We start from the raw sequence: 22,276 nt of genomic DNA, 5'->3' as shown, positions 1-22,276 counted from the left end.
ATAAAGCTAGGATTGTGCTGCAGTGCTTATAAACCACATACATACTTATGCACTCATATCCATCCATCCATGGATGCTTACATCCATCCATTCATCCATGTATACATACATCCATACATATATCCATCCATCCATCCATGCATGGATGCTTGCATCCATCCATCCATCCATGTATACATACATCCATACATATATCCATCCATCCATCCATGCATGGATGCTTGCATCCATCCATCCATCCATGCATCTATCCATCCAGCCATACGTTAACTATGAGATTAGCCATTATATCATGCCATTATACTGGTAAAAGTTTTTAAATTCAAACTGTAATTGGTACATTATGGTAAGGCCTGTGCTAACATGCTGGTAAACCCTACACATTCATAAATTCATACATATGCACATATGGTCTGTAAACACTGATGGAATTTTTAATATGACTTATAACAATTTGTGTATAAACTTTAAACTATAAATGCATGTATCTAATTACATGAAATATTTGTGTCATGTGTGCCAGATTTGAAAGTGTCACATCATACATGTAGTTAATTACATGAAATATTTGTGTCATGAGTGCCAGATATGAAAGTGTCACATCATAACATGTAGCTAATTACATAAAATATTTTTGTCATGTGTGCCAGATTTGAAAGTGTCACATCATACTTCAACTATAATGCTACTAAATGCATCTGGTATCTGCTTTACTGTTTTTTATATTGCACTTACACAACTAGATGGAGAGAGACGGAGACAAACAGTCAGACACATGGTGCTTAACAGATAAATGCTGGTGAGACACAAAATCAAGACGAATGCAGAAAAAGCAATGAAGGCTAGGCATGCTTTATTTCTAGATTTCCTAATATTTAAAATACTGGAGATTTTTATAAAGAAGTCTAGTTTATTGCATTATACTCAATGTTAACACTATATACATTGGACATTACACATAGCCTCATGTTATTATCGTCTATTATGCGATGCCTATATTTTGAAGTAATTGTTTCATCCTCCTGGCTAATAGTATGTACCAATAATTAACATAGTCATAATCAATAATAATTAACATAGTGCTCAGCAACAGCAGAATAATAATAATAATCAACAGCAGTATTAAGCCATGCAAGGGATTTACTCAAACTTTAAAAGTCTATCTAATATTTATAGCATTTAAGTAAATGCAACAAATAATAAAAACAATTCTAAAAATGTTAGTCATTATAAATAGATTTCACTTCTTCCATTAAAAATTGATAGACATTTTCTATATGATGTTTGTGTCTTTAGAGAAATGTAATACTATAATTGCCTTCATTTTCACTTTATATATATATATATATATATATATATATATATATATATATATACTAATTCTTCTTTTCTCTTTCTATTACTTATCTTTCGTGGCAAATATACTTTTTGCTATTTTGAAAAGAGTAAATCCTCATAATGCTGACTTAAGGATAGCTTAGTCTCCAGGACTGGAAGCACTTAAAGAGTGTGCAGGTCTTTCTCTGGACTGTGTTTCTTTTCAAATTAACAATTCATTCATCTTATGTTAAACGATGCATATCTGCAAAGTTATTGGTTAATAATGATACAACATTCCAGACATCTGAACAAGGCTTCAGTATCTCAAATCACCAGATTAAAATTAACTGCAAATTGTAATCGCCATTATTTTTTAGACTGATAGTGAGAAACTGTATTTGTCCATATATACACTTGGCTTGCAAATTATGCACACTAATTCTGTAAGGGGCCATCCACTTAGTATGTACGCATGCGGGGGGGGGGGTTAACCCAAATGCATACACTTGCATAAGAGGGTCTACTGATACTGTATGTATGCATAGGAAACGGGGTGGCTGGGGTGAAACCTCAATAATAATTTGTCTAATACATCACCTGTTCGACTGGTTCAGTCGGAGTTTGAATTTTAGCAGACACTAGACAAACCTTTTAAAGTTACGCAGTTTATTTTTTTGATGCAGTCAGACATTCAATGTCGGTGGACTATGTTTTATTAAACACATTAATATTATTGATCCTTGATCATTTCTGTGTGGATTAAATATAGGCCGTTCAATATAATTCAGGTGTGTATGCGTCCAGCGTACGTACGCAGGTGGGTGGGTGTGTAAAAAAGTACGCATGTGTACGGGGGGGGGGGAGGAGTCAAGCTTTGCCATATTTTTGCATACGTACCAAATGGATGGCCCCCAACACAATTTATGTAAATATGTATAAACAGTCATTAAATTAAAATACTTGTCAAATCTCTATTTTATTTATCTAACTTAAGAAACACGAGATAACATTCATTTTCAGACAAGATTTTTTGAATAGTCTACCATTAATAATAATAACAATCAGCAATACTGTCAGCAATACTGTCAGCCATATTTACACAATATAACAGCCTACACATTGAATGTCCTTCATATGGAAGTAAGTGCAACAGTTTTTCAACAATTAAAAATGTCCTTAGCATTTATTTACCTTTTAAAACTGATTGTTTTGCACATAAGATTTTCAATATTTATTTTGTTCATATGGCAAATATGTATATCTTTACAGGAATGTAACACTACAAATTTACTCAGCATTTATTTACATATTAAAATGTATTGTTTTACTAAGTAACTTTGATGTACATTTTTTCATAAAGTTTATGTAACTTTACAAGAATGTGGCACTAAAGTGACCTGTTTAATTTTGTTTCAGCTGATAAATGTGTAGTTTTGTTGTATCAAAATCATTTGTGATGATTAAGATATCCTTACTCTTGTGAATGCAAATAGCCCTCGTAGATTTTGGCACTCCTGACGTTATGACTTGTATGGCAGAACCATCTGGAGATAGCTGATGAATGTTGTTAGAACTGTATCCAACAACATAGATATTGTCATATCTGTCCACAGCTACTCCAATGGTGTATCTAAGATTGTCAGGACTGTAGGTAAACTGCTTCCTACCATCCATGTCAAAACAGAGAAGTGAATGCATACCATGCACACTAACATACACTCGTGTTTTCATGTTATTCATAGCTACGTAGTTGTAGGGATAGTATGGAGAGTCATACTGATGAGTACACTTTACATCCCCTCTCGTGTTAATCAGACTCCAGTGACTCTTGTTGTTACCAAAGACACCATTAACAACCATCTCCCCCTTCCCAGCAGCTGCTATTCCATTATAATTGTATTTGGTTGTTATTGTTCTGACTGGCATGATGACGTCACCAATCACTGACAGGATCTGGATTTTAGTCTCATTATACAAAGTCACTGCCACCTCCTGGTCATCCAATACACATATGTTCCATGGATTATCTGTTAGTGTACGACTTGTGATGAACTCATAGGAAGAGCTTAGTAAGATGCATTGTTTATTATGATAATCAGCAAGCATCACTCTGTCTCCAGGGAGAAATGTGACACAAACATATAATGGTGCATTACCAGCTGGGACTTTAAGATCAATTACATCAACCATCTCTATCTGACAGTCCGTCTTTGGCCTCTGTGAACATATTAGGGGCAGAGTGTTGGAGGTGGTGGTAGTCACAACTTTCCCCATTTCAGACAAAGACATGGACAAAAAGGATTGTATTGTAGGAGAGAATTGCACTGTTACTGCTAATGTGTTAGTTTTCTTGTACTTTTCTCCCACAAGATTGCAATAGAAATATAACTGAGACCTCATCGTTTCCACCATAAGAAATTTTTGCAAATTGCTCCCATATTTATTTACCGTTTCAAGGAGGTAGTGAGAATTTCTCACAGAATGCATTAGTGACAAACACTGATGATTTTCGTCCTGTTTCCTGATAAGCTCTTCTTTGTAAATTCGGTTTCCCTCTATTTTCACATGTTTCTCTAGCTCGTCTAGAACTGAATTGATTTTCTTTCTGAATTCTCTGATTTGGTCGGTCATCCTGTCAACTTGGGACTCAAGAGTATTAACACAGGCCTCGTTAATCTCCATAAACCTCTTTAAATGCATCTCGATTTTCTTCATATCTGCAATTATGTCTTCTTGATTGCTGTCACACAGCAGAGCAGGGAGGTCTTTTTTTAAGTCTATTACTTTGGAACAAATTTTATTGCTATCGAAGAAGCATGTGCCACAACAAGGGACGCTGTGATCTTTGCAGTAGTATTTTATATCTTCTCCATGATGTTCCGAACACGTAAACCCTTCTGCTAGTTTCATCACATTTCTTGGGTTACAAGCTAATTCCTCCACACTAATAATGGTATGATCCTTTGACATTTTCAGCTTCCGGTGTACCTTCAAACAATCTCCACACATGGTTTCTTTGCATACTATACAGAACCCTTCAGCAGGGGAATTAACACCCTCATTGTTACAAGCGTCACACAAACGATCTACTTTCGATTTTGCTGGCAAGATTGACTGTAAGACTGTGTTGACGGGAAATAAATTCGCCCATTCACTTGTCGGTCTATCCTTAATAGCGGGACTCGCAGAATTTCTACATACCGGACACTTAACATATCTCAGCTTCTCGTGCTTGCCAGCCTCAGTTGTTATGTGAGATTGTAAACATTTCTCACAAAAAGAGTGTGCGCACGGCAGCTGCCTGGGTATGTTGAACTGTTCCAAACAAATTGGACAACAAGGTCCATCGTCAGTCTCTATTTTAGCAGCCGCCATCTATAACATTAAACCGTTCTATAACACGAATGGAAAACATCCAAACGTTCTCCTGTATGAAAGTATTTGGAAACGAAATTTACAAATACCTCTTCGCCTGAATAACGTGAGTTGTTACTTCCTAGTCTGAACCTATTGAATATGGGCATGCTCGATTGGTCAGTGACCACCAATGGTAGATTCGTTCCAGATGTTCCGAGTTTCCCTTCCGTACTGTTCCAAAAGTTACGTTTTAGAGGACGCAGTCTATATCTTTATTATGTTGCCTTTTAAACAAAGTAAACTCAAGCAGAATTATTATCCCTAGATAGTCTCTACATAACTGTTGTCAGTACTGAACTTTCCAGTGTGTCCAAACCCTAATAAATCACATTGTAATCCGTGATGAAGTTCATGTCATGGTTTATCCAGCATTTTAAAAGAAATCAACGTGCAGTGAGTCACATATTCCACTCTAAGTCATGCATAAATGCCTCTAAAGAATAGATGATTTTATTTCAATCAATACAAAGTATGAAACTATTCAAGTCAAATATCACACCAAGCCGAGAGAAGAACCAATGCTCTACAAATAGACTGGGAGAACAGTCTTCGATTTTGATCTGGAACTGATAATTGTGACCTTAGTATATACATGTATTATAAGCTGTTTTTGTTTTCTGAAGTAAACGAGTACTTTCTTGTTGGACTGTCATTCATAATGTCATATAGAAAGGTTTATTATAATAGCAGAATGGTGTACCAGATACAAATATGATGTAAATAACATGATGTACCAATACTGTCGAACTATCTTTCACACACTAATGCAAGAGAAAATTATGTTTTAATAGAATAATAGTGTTTCCGTCTCTCACGAAGCTTTTTTTTCGAGGACATCATGTCCCTTTCACCCTACTTGTACATGATTGCAAACGGATACGTGGAAACGTTGAAAAGCAAGCAAATTTAGAGTAAAACAACGCTCTCAATACTTAGCTTCAAATGCATTGATTTTACTTGTTCCTTCTTCAGTCAGACATGTATTTTACAGGGTCTGCGCAAATACATAAGAAGTTCGGCAAATGTAAAGCAAAATGCATGCTCTCTAAGGAAACTAACAATATGTTTGCTTCAAATGCATTGATCTTAATTGTCACATGCACATCCTTCTTCAGTCAGACGTGTACTGCACAGTGTCTACGCAAATATATCAGACACTTTAAGGGTAAAGGCCAAATAGATTGGTGTAGATTTTCATTGCTATTAATGATAGCAGCTAAAATTAGTCTCGACAAGGAAGACTGTTCAAGGAAAAATATTTTACAAATTGTTCTAAATTTTACTTTAAATGTGTGTTCTCAGATTCATATTACCGAAAATATTATGAAATTAAGATTGTGCTCAATGGAAAAAGTGGTCAACTTTAGGCGTAGAAAGGTCCGAAAATAGAATACGACGGGTAATATGGTCATATGACGGCTCAATGCATAGTCCGAGTGGAAAATAGGACGTAGAACTCTAAATGCTTTCATGTTAATTTAAGTGGTAATAAAATAACCACTGACTGCTTTCATGGTTGGATCAAATCGCTATAATGCACACTGATGCATTCTCAAATGAACAAATATGTTTTAATTCTCTATTTTTGTTGCGACTTCACATTAGTAGTGAAGTGGGTCACCCTAGCGTCAATGGGAATTAGCATTACAGACCCCCCTGGGTCACTCTAGCGTCAAGGGAAAATTAACATGGAGAAATATCCTGGGTCACTCTATCGTCAAGGGGAATTTAACATGGGAATAAATCGTGGGCCACTCTAGCGTCAAGGGGAATTTAACATGGGAATAAATCGTGGGACTGTCTAGCGTCAAGGGCAATTGAACATGGGAATAAATCGTGTGACTGTCTACCGTCAAGGGGAATTTAACATATGGAAATTGAACATGGTGGGTCTGTATAGCGTCAAGGGGAATTGAACATGGTGGGATTGTCTAGGGACAATGATGGTAGAGGGTCAAACACAACAGAGACAGAAACATACATACACTAGTACAAGCGTGAGATTTATATATAAAGCATTACCAAGACCTGAAATCTTGCTGGGGTGTTCAAAAATTTGCATAATTGTAATGATGCTATAAATAGCTATAATCAAGGAAATGCTCAACGACAAAATGGATGTGACTAAAAGTAACGCTAAAATGACGAAATTGTCCCAGAATTTAAAGGAAAATAAACATATCCCCGAAAATTAAGTTACAATGGTTTAGACTAAAATGGATAAAATTAGTAACTACTTACAATATCAACTTGTGTGACGATCGTGGATAAATACCTATGTATCTATAATCAGCTGAAATTCCTATGAAATCCCACTATCTATTTATAGCTCCAACTTGTGGGTTATTCCTTTGGAAAATCCCACTATCTTTTTATAGGCTCAGCTTGAGTGACGTTCCTGTTTATGAATTCTAGTATATATGTATAGCTACAAAATGTGGAAATCCCCAAGTCGATATTTATAGTCTCAAAATTTCCAGCGTCAGTGACGTCACTGTACTGAACACAAGGGGATAAATGGCAACAGTGTTGCAAGTGGCTGACCTGAATACGTGCTACTGTAGGTAGGTAGGTAGAGTGTATCTGATAGGGATAAAGTGAGTTTTATAGGGACAGAGACCAATACACACACACAGACACACACAACAAACGCGCGCAGACACACGCATACACACACACACACACAGAGGGAAGAGGAAAAAACAAATCCCAAATATACTATCAACACAGAGGGGAGATAATACAAACCCCAAATAAACTATCCACACAAACGTACGCGAACTCATACAAACCCCAAATATACTATCCACACAAGGTCGCTAACGCATACAAACCCCAAATTTACTATCCACACTCGGGAGGAAGAAAAAAAACCAACCAAATATACGATCTACACAACGTACGCTAACACACACACACACACACGCACACCACAGAGGGAAGAAGAAAACCATTATACACTATCCACACGGAGTGAAGAAATAACCCTTTATATATATACTATCAACAGAGAGTGAAGAAGTAAACGTTTTTTGAAAGCACCTAAGCCCTCACCTGCAATGACCAACTCTGCCAAACACCTACACCCCACCCCCATTCCCAACACTACAAAACCCATTTAACCCGTTATTTTATGGCATCAGTGTGTGCTTTAGGAAACATCAAGACACAAAATGATGGATGAATAGACTGACTATTGTTTACGGACTTGCATGCCTAAAGAGGGTGCGTGAAGGAAAACATCCTTCCATTTCAATTCCAGCTAAAACATGATCCAGAGGGATAGAGAGAGGTGAAAGAGCACAATTTCATAAAGTGTGAGTAAAAACAAAACACGCCATCCTTATTATACAATGTCAAGACCAAGAGACACTTACGTTTTCTTTCTGGTCAATTCTCTTTTAGAAGGTAGTATGAAATTTCACATCAGGGCCAACGCATCGACTCACATTGTCAATTTTTCCATTTCCATGTCTTTACTGGCACAAGTTCTTCATCATCTTCAATTTCTTCTTCTTCTTCTTCTTCTGAATCCCTCTTCTCTGTTTCGTCTTGTTTCTGTTTCTTCTCTTTTCTCGTAGGGCACTCTGAATTCCAGTGTCCTTTCTCCTGACAACGATATTAGGTATCTTGACTTTTGTCTCTCTTTCTTAGACGAACCAGGTATTTTGGAGACAAATACCCATTTACCTTTGCAGATATAGCAAACTTCATTAGCACACACTTTCGTATGACTCTCATCAAATCAACGACCAAAAGAGTAAGTTTTGTTGCCACTTTCGCCTGTGAATTATGCTTTCGTATGACTTTTAGCAAATATTTGACCAGCAGGTCGATCTGTGCTCACTCTTCCATCTTCTTGATCGTTTGAGAGTGGAATGAATACTCTGACGCTAAGACACTCTCCTTATATACAGGAACCTGCTGCGTATGAAACCTAGTCAAATGTAATTTTGCAATAAGATGAAACGATTTCATTGAGGAAGTAAAAGGCAATGATGTACCGTATCGCCTCACACAAAACCTGAAGTGTTAGCTCAGATCCGTGTCAGCGATTTCGAAGACGACATAACTGAGCTTTCATCAATGCTCTCCATTTATGCCACAAAACCACGAGTCCTGATTCACGCCAAAAGAAATTTCGTTCGGTCCATAAAAATAGTATCATATCTGAGAAACGCAAAAACGAACTTCCAGAAAACTGAGAACGACGGCTTACACCTACAACGTGAAATGTATGAGTTCAAGTAGTGCGTAAAACTTAGTCAAATTAAATTTTTATAGTCAAGACGAAACGATCTCTTTTCGAAGAAGAAAGCAGACACCAAGCGACAATGGCGATCTGTGTCACACAACACTTTTCAAAATGTATATGATCAGAGGTTTGTTCTAGCGATCTGCACGGTTAATTAAATGTTGATGTATTTTGTAATAAGACGGACACAATTTCCATGGGATCGCCCATGGAACCATTGTTCGTGCATTAGTTGAATTTTTTAAAATATTTTTTTATATAAATCGCCTATAGGATAGACCCAGTAAAGCATGGCCATTCTCGTCACTGTGTGAATAGCTACTCAAGTCAATTCGAAGTGAACGCGGTAAGAAAATAAGTATAGCCAATGAAATGGCTTACAACGGGTGATGCATTGTTTTGTTCTAGGACTGTGTGGCATAATAATCCCTATGTTCTTGCGTTGTTACCATTACAGTGCAGACAGACTGAAATGTGAACTTACAAGCCCTCTTTGTTCTTTGTGTGTGTTGTACCATTTCTTCTTACCACATCAAAATACTGAGCGTCACAGTATTGGTTCGCGTTTTCAAGCTGACCATTTTTTTTATATCTCACTAAAACATTTTAACATAAACACTCACACTCACATCGGCAGAGTCAGAACAGATGTGTTACAGTATTGAGGGGCATGTTATCTTTTTTTTTTTTTAAACTAATAAATTTGGGGTTTGTATGAAGTAAAGAACCGAAAGTACAGTGAAACTCAAGGATGATGACCCAATCTGTCTGTCTATTGATGCGTGTATTTACTTAAGAAGAAATATGACCTCTAAAACACAAAGAGATACGGCAAGCATGATTAGAATGAACATAACGATGTTTTCCTTCACGCCCGTGTAATTTAGAGCTTCAATCCTCTTTGAAGACAAACTCGGTCTCCTTTTGTAGGGCTTGAAATAATAAAAAACTTGAAAAAATCTTAAGCACTTTGCTATAGATAATTTCATCAACAGACTAAACAACATAAATACCGTTACAACACTAGAAAGCCTTAAATCTTCTATCAAAAAGAAATGCATCAAAAAATTAAAGATTAACGATAACTAACCAATGAAACCGAATTTAACAAAGGCAGTGACATGTGAAGAAATGGCTCTCACTTTGGAAAGGTAGGCGAATGTACTCTGTCATGCACCATCAACTTAAAAAAAAAAATTATAAACAGAGAGAAACCTGAATTCAAAATTCAGTTGTTTTTTTCTTCAAAATTCTTTCGTTTCTTTTTTCTTTTTTTGGAACAAATCTAAGCACTAATATAGAGTGGAAAAGGGAAAATGCACATACAAGCTTTGATATTTCTGAAAAAATGAGGGGATATTCCTAACGTTCATAACCACCTATGGACTTGGACTTGTCTGTGACTTATCCACAAAACAAAATGTACACATTTCTGGTCAAGCTGCAAGTGTGTGCGTGTTTTTGAAAATGGTAAAATTTGGATATACAATTTTCTCGTGACACTTATAAAGTGAAGAGTCTGTGCAAGTGTCAAAAGCCAAAGTCATATAAGTTTTGTATTTTGTACGGCTTGTAAAGATTTCCACTTTAGAAAATGTGAAGTATCACAAAAGGTGCTCAAAAAGACAGCCATGGTTGTTAAGTACTCAACAAAACGCTAGCCCGTACTTATTTCAAATCAAGTCCCGTTTTTGCTAATGGACAGTAAAAAGTACCAATAATGTGTTAACCACTTGTGCAATTAGTTCAAATCTAACGAGTCTGTTAAATTTCCTACTTCCTAACATATCTATCTAATATTAGTACTTAGTGTACATAAAAATAGCCATACTGATCTTATTTAAATTATTATGTCTAAGAGACATATACCAGTTTGGTCACTGTTAGGTTTAAAAAGTTAAGTTTGTTGCGGTGTTCCAATGGGTCAAGTTTGTTTCGAGAATAGTTTAGTCAAGGAGGGATACCAAGCCAAATATGGTTCCCTAGTTAATAAAAAGCAATCTTTTGGAGCCCTAAAAAAGGCTGTTTTTTTCTGTTAGAAGGTAACACGTCTCTCTTTTGCTTTCACGCTCTTTCCCGCACTCCTAGTCTCATGATTCTTGATATCAGGAAATCCGTAGCCATGATGGGCGGCAATGTAAGCAGCGGCTTCTACCAGTTGACTGAGGGGGTATCCAGTGTAGGTTTGTCTGTAGAATTGGGGAAGAACTCTGACCCTAATCCCCATTGAGAAGGTCTTGTTTTAAAGGTGTCTAGAGATTTGAAGGCAACGTATTGTATGGCTCTAATAAACTACCCTGCTTTGTTGACGTCATACAATGTTTGATCTAGTCCCATTTCGGTGTACTTCTCAACGAGGGTCAGCGTCCCCCTCCTCCTCCTCAACCGCCTCAATTTACTCTTCTGGTTCTGATATTAATTCTTTAGTTGAGGTAGATAGTTTCAAATCCGCTGCTATGGTGTCTGTCGCTGTTATTGTTGTTGTGGTTGTTCTTTCAGCTGAGATTGCCTGTAGTATCGGAGTGAGAAAAGAACGTTGTTGTTGTTGTAGGGTTTAACGCCATTTTTCAGCACGCGATAGGCTATACATGGCGGCCACTATTAATGGTGGAGGAAGAACCCGGGAAAAACCCGGAAAGAACCACCGACCCACGAGAAGCTACTGGTAAGCTTTCTCACATACCCACATTAGCCGAATCCGAGACTCGAACCCACGCAGACAAAGGTGAGATGACAGTGATCCGTAACGGAGAGCGCTTTAAACCACTCGGCCACTCGGGGCCCCAGAAAAGAACGTAGTGCCTCCGATAATTACATTTGAGTTTGCCATACCGTTTGTCTAGCATAATTGGCCCTTTGTTTTGCCACCACTCTTTCCGGGGCAGGTTGTTTGTTAGGTATAGTCGGATGTTGACTAGATGTTATTTGTGTTCTCGAGGTGGGTGGAGTGCTAACTGGCTAGGTCTGCATTTCTTGCTCCCGCTACTGTTGCGTATATTTCTTCCCTCCACACCGAGTTCTGGGCCTAATTCTTTTAATTTCGTTGTACCCGAACTTACATTATCAATATTATCACCAACAAAAAAAAAAAAACGCACAAACCTAAAAGAAACACTCACTCACTTTTTTACAGAACAGTACTATTTTTAAAATTTTGATAAACGACGGAAACGAAGGACTTAGAGTCGCACTTTCTAACCAAGATAAAGAAATCATGTGCTGATAGACTCACTTCTGTATTTTTTCTTCTAACTGACTAACATATCATAGGCAGTGGAATGTTATTTCTTTTTGAGAGTATGGGGTAGCCCTGAATTTTTTGGAACTTGAAGCTATGGCGGTCGCTTAGGTTATAAGATGGCGACCTCCTCTGACGACAGGCTTTCTCACAGGATAAGGTCTGCTTCTTCGGAAAAGAGAAGAAGAACTCTTTGGTGTCGATACAACTGTTGACAAAGCCTCTGTCAGGTTCATGCTGCTGCTGTTGCTGCTTTCTCTGCTGTTTATGAAGTCTGTACTTCTCCATCCATTCTTCTTTCTCCTTCTTGAATTCCTCCTTGAAGAGCTCTTCTTTCAGGTCTTCAGTGACTTTTAGCATTCTCACATTCTCTATCTCTTCTGGCTTCGGTATCAGACTGTGTCTGACCCTATGCAAATTCACGTAGGCTTCGTTTAGCTTAGCTAGTTTGGAGCACATCTTCGTAGGAGGATGAGTTAACAATGGATGGGCAGACTGGAAACTTCCCCGGTTTTTAAAGTCAAAGCGCGGACGTGAAGGAAAACATTACTACACGGTTTTCTAGCCGGAACGTTCAAATAGTGTTATGGGAGGGATAGAGAGAAGTCAAAGAGCATGAATCAACATTCCTATAGCCAAACAAACCACAAAGGTATTTTTCTTCAAAACACAACATTTTTTATTTAAAATCACTTAACACTAACAAACAACAACTCTAACATTTTTTAACAATAATCTAACAATATAACATCAAACATTTTTTTCAAATACCAAACATTTTTTTCAACTAACACATTATTTTGGACAGGGCTGACAACGTTGTGAATGAAATTGTGATTTCCACTGTTGGAAGTCATTAGGCCATTGATGGACACTACGTTTCCTAGTTAGAGACAAAAGATAAGCATACTGGTCACAAAACCATCGATGTACTTTCACATCGTTTCTAGAAGAATGACGAGGATCAAAATGAGTCACTAAATGTTCTAAAGAATAGCCCAGGCTGCAATGATGCAGAAAATACACACAGTACTGTCCACACACCAAGGAATATGTGCCTTGTTATTTCACATTATTGAATGGTGTGGTCTGAGCATTTCTTCTCATAAAGTCAACGATATCGTCTTCCAAAGGGGGCAGTCCATAGGAATCAAAATATTCCACACATCCTTCTTGAGGAAAGTAGACGGCTACCCAGTGGGTTCCTGGGAGATGACTGTCATCCGTGTTGATCACATAAGCTTGATGGTTTTGAGGTGTGCAATGAGGGAGTTCATCTTTAGCACAGACGACAGGATTCCAAGAAGCAGTGTACAAACTGTGGTTCAAAAGGTAATAAAGTTCTCAGGTATCCATTTTTTGTTTTTTTTTTTTCTTCACAGGTAATAATAAGTCATCAATTCGATCCTGACTTTTTGCTTGAAAATGTCTGACAAGTAACCGTTTCTTCGCCTTGTCTCCCAACTCTGATCCAACAGAGCTTCGATGCGATGGATCTCTTGAGTTGTTAATGGAGGACAATAATGTTCACGCAAGCCTTTATACCACTGTTGTAACACGTCTTCTTCCGAGATGAGACTCCAAGCTTTGTCCAGATATTCGTCCAATTTTTCTTCTTGACTCAGCATCAGGCATTTATCGTGTTGAATTTCAATGGGATGATCGTTATGACATCCATAGCAATCTTTCTTGATCAATTCCTTAATTTCTTTTCTGTCAAGACTATAGCATAACAGAAAACTAAATGTGATTCTTGTTCTGGCCATCTAGACTTCATCATGATGACTTCTTCGTCTTTGTCTTGGGGTTCTCCTTCCTCAGGATCTTCACATTCCATGTCCAAAGAATCCCTACTATACAAACATTGATAAAAGTCTTCCATGACTTCTAATAGTCTAGAATGACTTCTCTCAAACTGTTGGTTTATATCGTATTGTCCAATTCAGCATACAGGATGACGTTCAACGTATTATCTGCGGGTAGATTTTCTGCAAACTGAAATTCTACACGCATCTGGCCGGATTTTATAGGGTGAAAATGTCCCTCCTCGCTGTCTTGACTTACAATCCGTTAGAGAACCGTTTTCGAAAATGGAGTTTCACTGTAACTTTCCCTTTGGAGAATGGAATATTTTGTCCCAGATCTTCTTTTATGGCAATGTTGACAGTGTCTAAATACGACTTACTGACGGGCAAATAGTGAGGATGTACAAATTCACGGTGTACGTGATAGGTGTTTGCACCTTCCTGGTCATTGTTTGTGGTACTATCCACTTTGAAAGGAATGACACGCAGTAACGGAACAGAGGTGTGTCCCACCACGTTGTACTCCACCTCATCGGAATACACAAAGATCAAATTAAGTCCTTGGTTCAGTTCTACCGGGTTTCCAAAAGCTCTGTAAAAATCCATATTACTTTTGATCTTGGGGCTCATATTGTTTGCGACCATTTCTGCATGTCCACCCAAAATTTCAAACAAACTACCATTGAACCTGAGGGACAATGTGTCCGTATCTTGAAATTTGATCACGAGACGATGAGCCACTTTATGGTACTCAATCTTCACACTTTTTTTGGCTCTGTTCAGTGCTTTGCCAAAGGCTAAGTTGAACCTGTCCGCAATAGTGTCCACCAAATGTTCACCACTAAAATAATAACCTGAAGGAATTTTCAAGGTGTAGATAATGAAGGCTGGATTGCTGGCTGGTCATGTGTCCCCTAAAAACCCGATTTTGTTGATTTCTTCCTCCAATTGGGCATTCAGGATTTCCACCTCGAAAGTGTTTTGCTTTTCGGTGATGTTTTTGATTTGTGTTGGGTGAATGATTTCCACTAAAGCCACTTCCCAATGGGCTTCGTGATCTAACTGGATGGTCTGAGGTAATTTGACCGTGTAACAGCACAACGTGTTCTTGGGAAACACCTCCATGGAACTGTCACTGGGTAAGGTTAAGTAAAATTGGTTGTTATTGCTCATAATTCCAGAGTTTTGTGGCTCTCCGAGGCGATACTGGAAGTTAGAGGAGTGTCTCCGCCCAAAATGGGGTTGTTGTTGTTGTGGTTGTTGTTGTTCGACTGGTGACTGGCACTGGCACTGGACACTAGGTTCCCGTGGTTCCCGTTCGAGGAGAATTTCAGGGAGGGATTAGGAAGCAGGTAACCGATGTAACTGCTCAATACAATGGTCCACAAGTGTTTGTCTCCTTGTTGCAAACTCAGATTGGCAATGGATGCACCGATCACACAATACACCACGAAGGTTTGGCAGAAAAAGACGATTTGCGTTTTAGGCACACGTTTTCCATACCACACCCACAAGGGTTGTGTTTGTAAATCTTGCAGAGAAGAATTGGGTGAAGGAGTGATCGCAATAGCTGAATCTGTGTGAAAGGGCATGATGGTCACTTCTTTTTATAGTGCGAAGCGTCGATGCAAGAATTAAAACTGGGTGGATATCCTTTCCAACGTACTTTGACTTCTTTGACACGTCGTTTGCCCACTTTACGGTTTCTGCGTTTGACAATGCCTTTGATGTCGTTTTCTTTTGGTGACACGACTTGATTTGAAATAAGTACGGGCTAGCGTTTTGTTGAGTACTTAACAACCATGGCTGTCTTTTTGAGCACCTTTTGTGATACTTCACATTTTCTAAAGTGGAAATCTTTACAAGCCGTACAAAATACAAAACTTATATGACTTTGGCTTTTGACACTTGCACAGACTCTTCACTTTATAAGTGTCACGAGAAAATTGTATATCCAAATTTTACCATTTTCAAAAACACGCACACACTTGCAGCTTGACCAGAAATGTGTACATTTTGTTTTGTGGATAAGTCACAGACAAGTCCAAGTCCATAGGTGGTTATGAACGTTAGGAATATCCCCTCATTTTTTCAGAAATATCAAAGCTTGTATGTGCATTTTCCCTTTTCCACTCTATATTAGTGCTTAGATTTGTTCCAAAAAAAGAAAAAAGAAACGAAAGAATTTTGAAGAAAAAAACAACTGAATTTTGAATTCAGGTTTCTCTCTGTTTATAATTTTTTTTTTTAAGTTGATGGTGCATGACAGAGTACATTCGCCTACCTTTCCAAAGTGAGAGCCATTTCTTCACATGTCACTGCCTTTGTTAAATTCGGTTTCATTGGTTAGTTATCGTTAATCTTTAATTTTTTGATGCATTTCTTTTTGATAGAAGATTTAAGGCTTTCTAGTGTTGTAACGGTATTTATGTTGTTTAGTCTGTTGATGAAATTATCTATAGCAAAGTGCTTAAGATTTTTTCAAGTTTTTTATTATTTCAAGCCCTACAAAAGGAGACCGAGTTTGTCTTCAAAGAGGATTGAAGCTCTAAATTACACGGGCGTGAAGGAAAACATCGTTATGTTCATTCTAATCATGCTTGCCGTATCTCTTTGTGTTTTAGAGGTCATATTTCTTCTTAAGTAAATACACGCATCAATAGACAGACAGATTGGGTCATCATCCTTGAGTTTCACTGTACTTTCGGTTCTTTACTTCATACAAACCCCAAATTTATTAGTTTAAAAAAAAAAAAAGATAACATGCCCCTCAATACTGTAACACATCTGTTCTGACTCTGCCGATGTGAGTGTGAGTGTTTATGTTAAAATGTTTTAGTGAGATATAAAAAAAATGGTCAGCTTGAAAACGCGAACCAATACTGTGACGCTCAGTATTTTGATGTGGTAAGAAGAAATGGTACAACACACACAAAGAACAAAGAGGGCTTGTAAGTTCACATTTCAGTCTGTCTGCACTGTAATGGTAACAACGCAAGAACATAGGGATTATTATGCCACACAGTCCTAGAACAAAACAATGCATCACCCGTTGTAAGCCATTTCATTGGCTATACTTATTTTCTTACCGCGTTCACTTCGAATTGACTTGAGTAGCTATTCACACAGTGACGAGAATGGCCATGCTTTACTGGGTCTATCCTATAGGCGATTTATATAAAAAAATATTTTAAAAAATTCAACTAATGCACGAACAATGGTTCCATGGGCGATCCCATGGAAATTGTGTCCGTCTTATTACAAAATACATCAACATTTAATTAACCGTGCAGATCGCTAGAACAAACCTCTGATCATATACATTTTGAAAAGTGTTGTGTGACACAGATCGCCATTGTCGCTTGGTGTCTGCTTTCTTCTTCGAAAAGAGATCGTTTCGTCTTGACTATAAAAATTTAATTTGACTAAGTTTTACGCACTACTTGAACTCATACATTTCACGTTGTAGGTGTAAGCCGTCGTTCTCAGTTTTCTGGAAGTTCGTTTTTGCGTTTCTCAGATATGATACTATTTTTATGGACCGAACGAAATTTCTTTTGGCGTGAATCAGGACTCGTGGTTTTGTGGCATAAATGGAGAGCATTGATGAAAGCTCAGTTATGTCGTCTTCGAAATCGCTGACACGGATCTGAGCTAACACTTCAGGTTTTGTGTGAGGCGATACGGTACATCATTGCCTTTTACTTCCTCAATGAAATCGTTTCATCTTATTGCAAAATTACATTTGACTAGGTTTCATACGCAGCAGGTTCCTGTATATAAGGAGAGTGTCTTAGCGTCAGAGTATTCATTCCACTCTCAAACGATCAAGAAGATGGAAGAGTGAGCACAGATCGACCTGCTGGTCAAATATTTGCTAAAAGTCATACGAAAGCATAATTCACAGGCGAAAGTGGCAACAAAACTTACTCTTTTGGTCGTTGATTTGATGAGAGTCATACGAAAGTGTGTGCTGATGAAGTTTGCTATATCTGCAAAGGTAAATGGGTATTTGTCTCCAAAATACCTGGTTCGTCTAAGAAAGAGAGACAAAAGTCAAGATACCTAATATCGTTGTCAGGAGAAAGGACACTGGAATTCAGAGTGCCCTACGAGAAAAGAGAAGAAACAGAAACAAGACGAAACAGAGAAGAGGGATTTAGAAGAAGAAGAAGAAGAAGAAATTGAAGATGATGAAGAACTTGTGCCAGTAAAGACATGGAAATGGAAAAATTGACAATGTGAGCCGATGCGTTGGCCCTAATGTGAAATTTCATACTACCTTCTAAAAGAGAATAGACCAGAAAGAAAACGTAAGTGTCTCTTGGTCTTGACATTGTATAATAAGGACGGCGTGTTTTGTTTTTACTCACACTTTATGAAATTGTGCTCTTTCACCTCTCTCTATTCCTCTGGATCATGTTTTAGCTAGAATTGAAATGGAAGGATGTTTTCCTTCACGCACGCTCTTTAGGCATGCAAGTCGATAAACAATAGTCAGTCTATTCATCCATCATTTTGTGTCTTGATGTTTCCTAAAGCACACACTGATGCCATAAAATAACGGGTTAAATGGGTTTTGTAGTGTTTTTGAATGGGTGGGGTGGGGTGTAGGTGTTTATCAGAGTTGGTCATTGCAGGTGAGGGCTTAGTTGCTTTCAAAAAACTTTTTCTTCTTCACTCTGTGTTGATGGAATATAATGGGTTATTTTCTTCACTCTCTGTTGATAGTATATATATAAAGGGTTATTTCTTCACTCCGTGTGGATAGTGTATAATGGTTTTCTTCTTTCCTCTGTGGTGTGCGTGTGTGTGTGTGTGTGTGTGTGTGTGTGTGTGTGTGTTAGCGTACGTTGTGTAGATCGTATATTTGGTTGTTTTTTTTTCTTCCTCCCGAGTGTGGATAGTATATTTGGGGTTTGTATGCGTTAGCGACCTTGTGTGGATAGTATATTTGGGGTTTGTATGCGTTCGCGTACGTTTGTGTGGATTGTTTATTTGGGGTTTGTATTATCTCCCCTCTGTGTTGATAGTATATTTGGGGTTTGTTTTTTCCTCTTCCCTCTGTGTGTGTGTGTGTGTGTACGTGTGTCTGCGCGCGTATGTTGTGTGTGTGTTTGTGTGTGTATTGGTCTCTGTTTGTCCCTATAAAACTCACTTTATCCCTATCAGATACACTCTACCTACCTACCTACAGTAGCACGTATTCAGGTCAGCCACTTGCAACACTGTTGCCATTTATCCCCTAGTGTTCAGTACAGTGACGTCACTGACGTTGGAAATTTTGAGACTATAAATATCGACTTGGGGATTTCCACATTTTGTAGCTATACATATATACTAGAATTCATAGACAGGAACGTCACTCAAGCTGAGGCTATAAAAAGATAGTGGGATTTTCCAAAGGAATAACCCACAAGTTGGAGCTATAAATAGATAGTGGGATTTCATAGGAATTTCAGCTGATTATAGATACATAGGTATTTATCCACGATCGTCACACAAGTTGATATTGTAAGTAGTTACTAATTTTATCCATTTTAGTCTAAACCATTGTAACTTAATTTTCGGGGATATGTTTATTTTCCTTTAAATTCTGGGACAATTTCGTCATTTTAGCGTTACTTTTAGTCACATCCATTTTGTCGTTGAGCATTTCCTTGATTATAGCTATTTATAGCATCATTACAATTATGCAAATTTTTGAACACCCCAGCAAGATTTCAGGTCTTGGTAATGCTTTATATATAAATCTCACGCTTGTACTAGTGTATGTATGTTTCTGTCTCTGTTGTGTTTGACCCTCTACCATCATTGTCCCTAGACAATCCCACCATGTTCAATTCCCCTTGACGCTATACAGACCCACCATGTTCAATTTCCATATGTTAAATTCCCCTTGACGGTAGACAGTCACACGATTTATTCCCATGTTAAATTGCCCTTGACGCTAGACAGTCCCACGATTTATTCCTATGTTAAATTCACCTTGACGCTAGAGTGGCCCACGATTTATTCCCATGTTAAATTCCCCTTGACGCTAGAGTGACCCACGATTTTTCTCCATGTTAATTTTCCCTTGACGCTAGAGTGACCGGGGGGGGGGGGGTCTGTAATGCTAATTCCCATTGACGCTAGGGTGACCCACTTCACTACTCACATTTCTTGCTCAGCTGGCTATCATAAGTTTCCGGATTATGTACTCTGCAGGCAAAGCAGGAGAGACATCATTTAATAGACTTTATTTCTGTTGGCTCGTTATTATCACAGTTCTTCCAATTGGTATTAAATTATAAACGTGAAGGAGGAGAAGAGAACTTTCGTTTGAATTGAATTCATGTTTCGTGCAATATTCCAATCACGTACTCTTTGATAAGGTTCGACCCCGGCGGAGTCATACCAAAGACTTACAAAAATCGTACTAACAGCTGCCTCGCTTGGCGCTCAGCATTAAGATGTTAGTGTTAGGAGTGGTCGGCCTGGTGTCAGGATAATGTAACTGAGTGGGACATCATGCTACATGTCTGCGGCATGATGGCCCAGTTGTAGACATCACTATAAACTGCCACACTGCAGACATCGTAGCAATATGACTGAAAACTTGTTAAAGCTACGTTACAAATCCAAATCACACACACACACACACACACACACACACATACACACACTTTAATAACAATTTTTGGACTCGTGTATGTAATCCATTCATTATTCGTATGTAAGCCTAGCTTATGATATGGACCAGTGTATAACATCCATTCGTTGTCTGAATGTAACTTAAACGGAGTCTATTTTATGATATGGACTCGTGTATGCTATCCATTCATTATCCATATGTAAGGCCAAGTGAGACTAACTAATGATATGGACCCATGTATGTCATCCATTCAATGTGCGTATGTAAGGCCAAATGAGTCTATCTTATGATATGGACACGTGTATGTCATCCATTCATTATCCGCATGTAAGGCCAAGTGAATCTGGCTTATGATAATGACCCTTGTATGTCATCCATTCATTATCTGTATGAAGGCCAAGTGAGTCTAGCTTGTGATAATGACCTGTGTATGTCATCCATTTATTATCCGTATGTAAGGCCAAGTGAGTCTGGCTTAATATATGGACCCATGTATGTCATCCATTCATTATCCGTATGTAAGGCCAAGTGAGTCTAGTTTATGAAATGGACCCGTGTAAGAGCAAGATTCATGCATATTATTGATGTGATGCTACATCTATTTTGCTGGGCTTGTTTGCATTCTGGAACAATTACTTTAGGCCAGATTGGAAAATATCCGTATCATCAACTAGGACGAATTCCATATTGAACAAAATCCAAAAATATTAAGCAGGCAATCGTCCATCTTATTAGCTGTCCATTCGAGTTCTCTTGGCGATAAATCAGCTTATTGTTTGCCTATATATCCATCGTCTGTTGTGCATCCACCATCAACATTTGGTTGCTTTCACTATGTAGGTCATATTTTGGTTCTGATTATGATCAAACTTGAAATGTAGGTTTGTAGTATCAATATATCAGAAGAGCACGAATTAGAGTGAAATATGTTTTTAATAACGAAATGATAATGTATCTGATTGACTGAATTTGATACCATTCTAAAGGCTATATATCTGATCCGTGTTTGATCAGTCTTTCAGTGTATCCTTATTTGATCAATATCTAGGAGCACTTTGATAATGGGTTTGCCCTACATCTGACTGGCTGTCTTTGATATCATTCTGGAGTCTGTATTTCTGAACTGATTTGGTAAAAACTTGGAGCATATACTTATATTATCAAACTTATGGACAAATAAGATAAGGAATAAGATACATGCATCATAATGAGGTTATATTGAATCTCACTGGCTGTGCTTTTTGTATTTCTGGAAACTATTTCTGACACGATTTGATAAAATTTTATCTCATAAAGATCTGAGATAAATTCAGTAATGTGCAAGGTCCACAAAAATACAAGTTATATTAGCTAGCGTCTCATCGGCTGATATAGTGGAGTCCGTAATCAAACATGGAATATAAGCTTATATCATCTAGATGCTAAAAAGTTAAAGACTAGGAGATATAGACACATAATAATAAGATGCCATTGCATCTGACTGGCTAAGTTTGCAACAATTCTGGCATCCATAACATTTATATGATTTGGATTAAATATATGCTTATATGATCAAGAGCTCACATGAGATTGATATAATGCGAAGAATATAGTAAAATTTGTAA

The 22,276-nt window shown here is 37.8% G+C and overlaps 1 protein-coding gene across 1 annotated transcript; it reads right to left on the bottom strand.

Annotated features, from left to right (window-relative positions):
* Window positions 1-836: 836 nt before the first annotated feature.
* On the bottom strand, window positions 837-4,843 carry LOC149783830 (uncharacterized). The gene has a single exon (XM_089932044.1). It carries the CDS (start codon window positions 4,693-4,695, stop codon window positions 2,722-2,724), a length of 1,974 nt encoding a protein of 657 aa, XP_089788170.1. The 5' UTR covers window positions 4,696-4,843; the 3' UTR covers window positions 837-2,721.
* Window positions 4,844-22,276: the final 17,433 nt, after the last annotated feature.

This window comes from Sinohyriopsis cumingii, chromosome 14 (genome assembly GCF_028554795.1).
Source record: "Sinohyriopsis cumingii isolate HCF-2022 chromosome 14, ASM2855479v2, whole genome shotgun sequence".
NCBI lineage: Eukaryota > Metazoa > Mollusca > Bivalvia > Unionida > Unionidae > Sinohyriopsis > Sinohyriopsis cumingii.
This window is presented reverse-complemented; position numbering and strand designations above follow the sequence as displayed.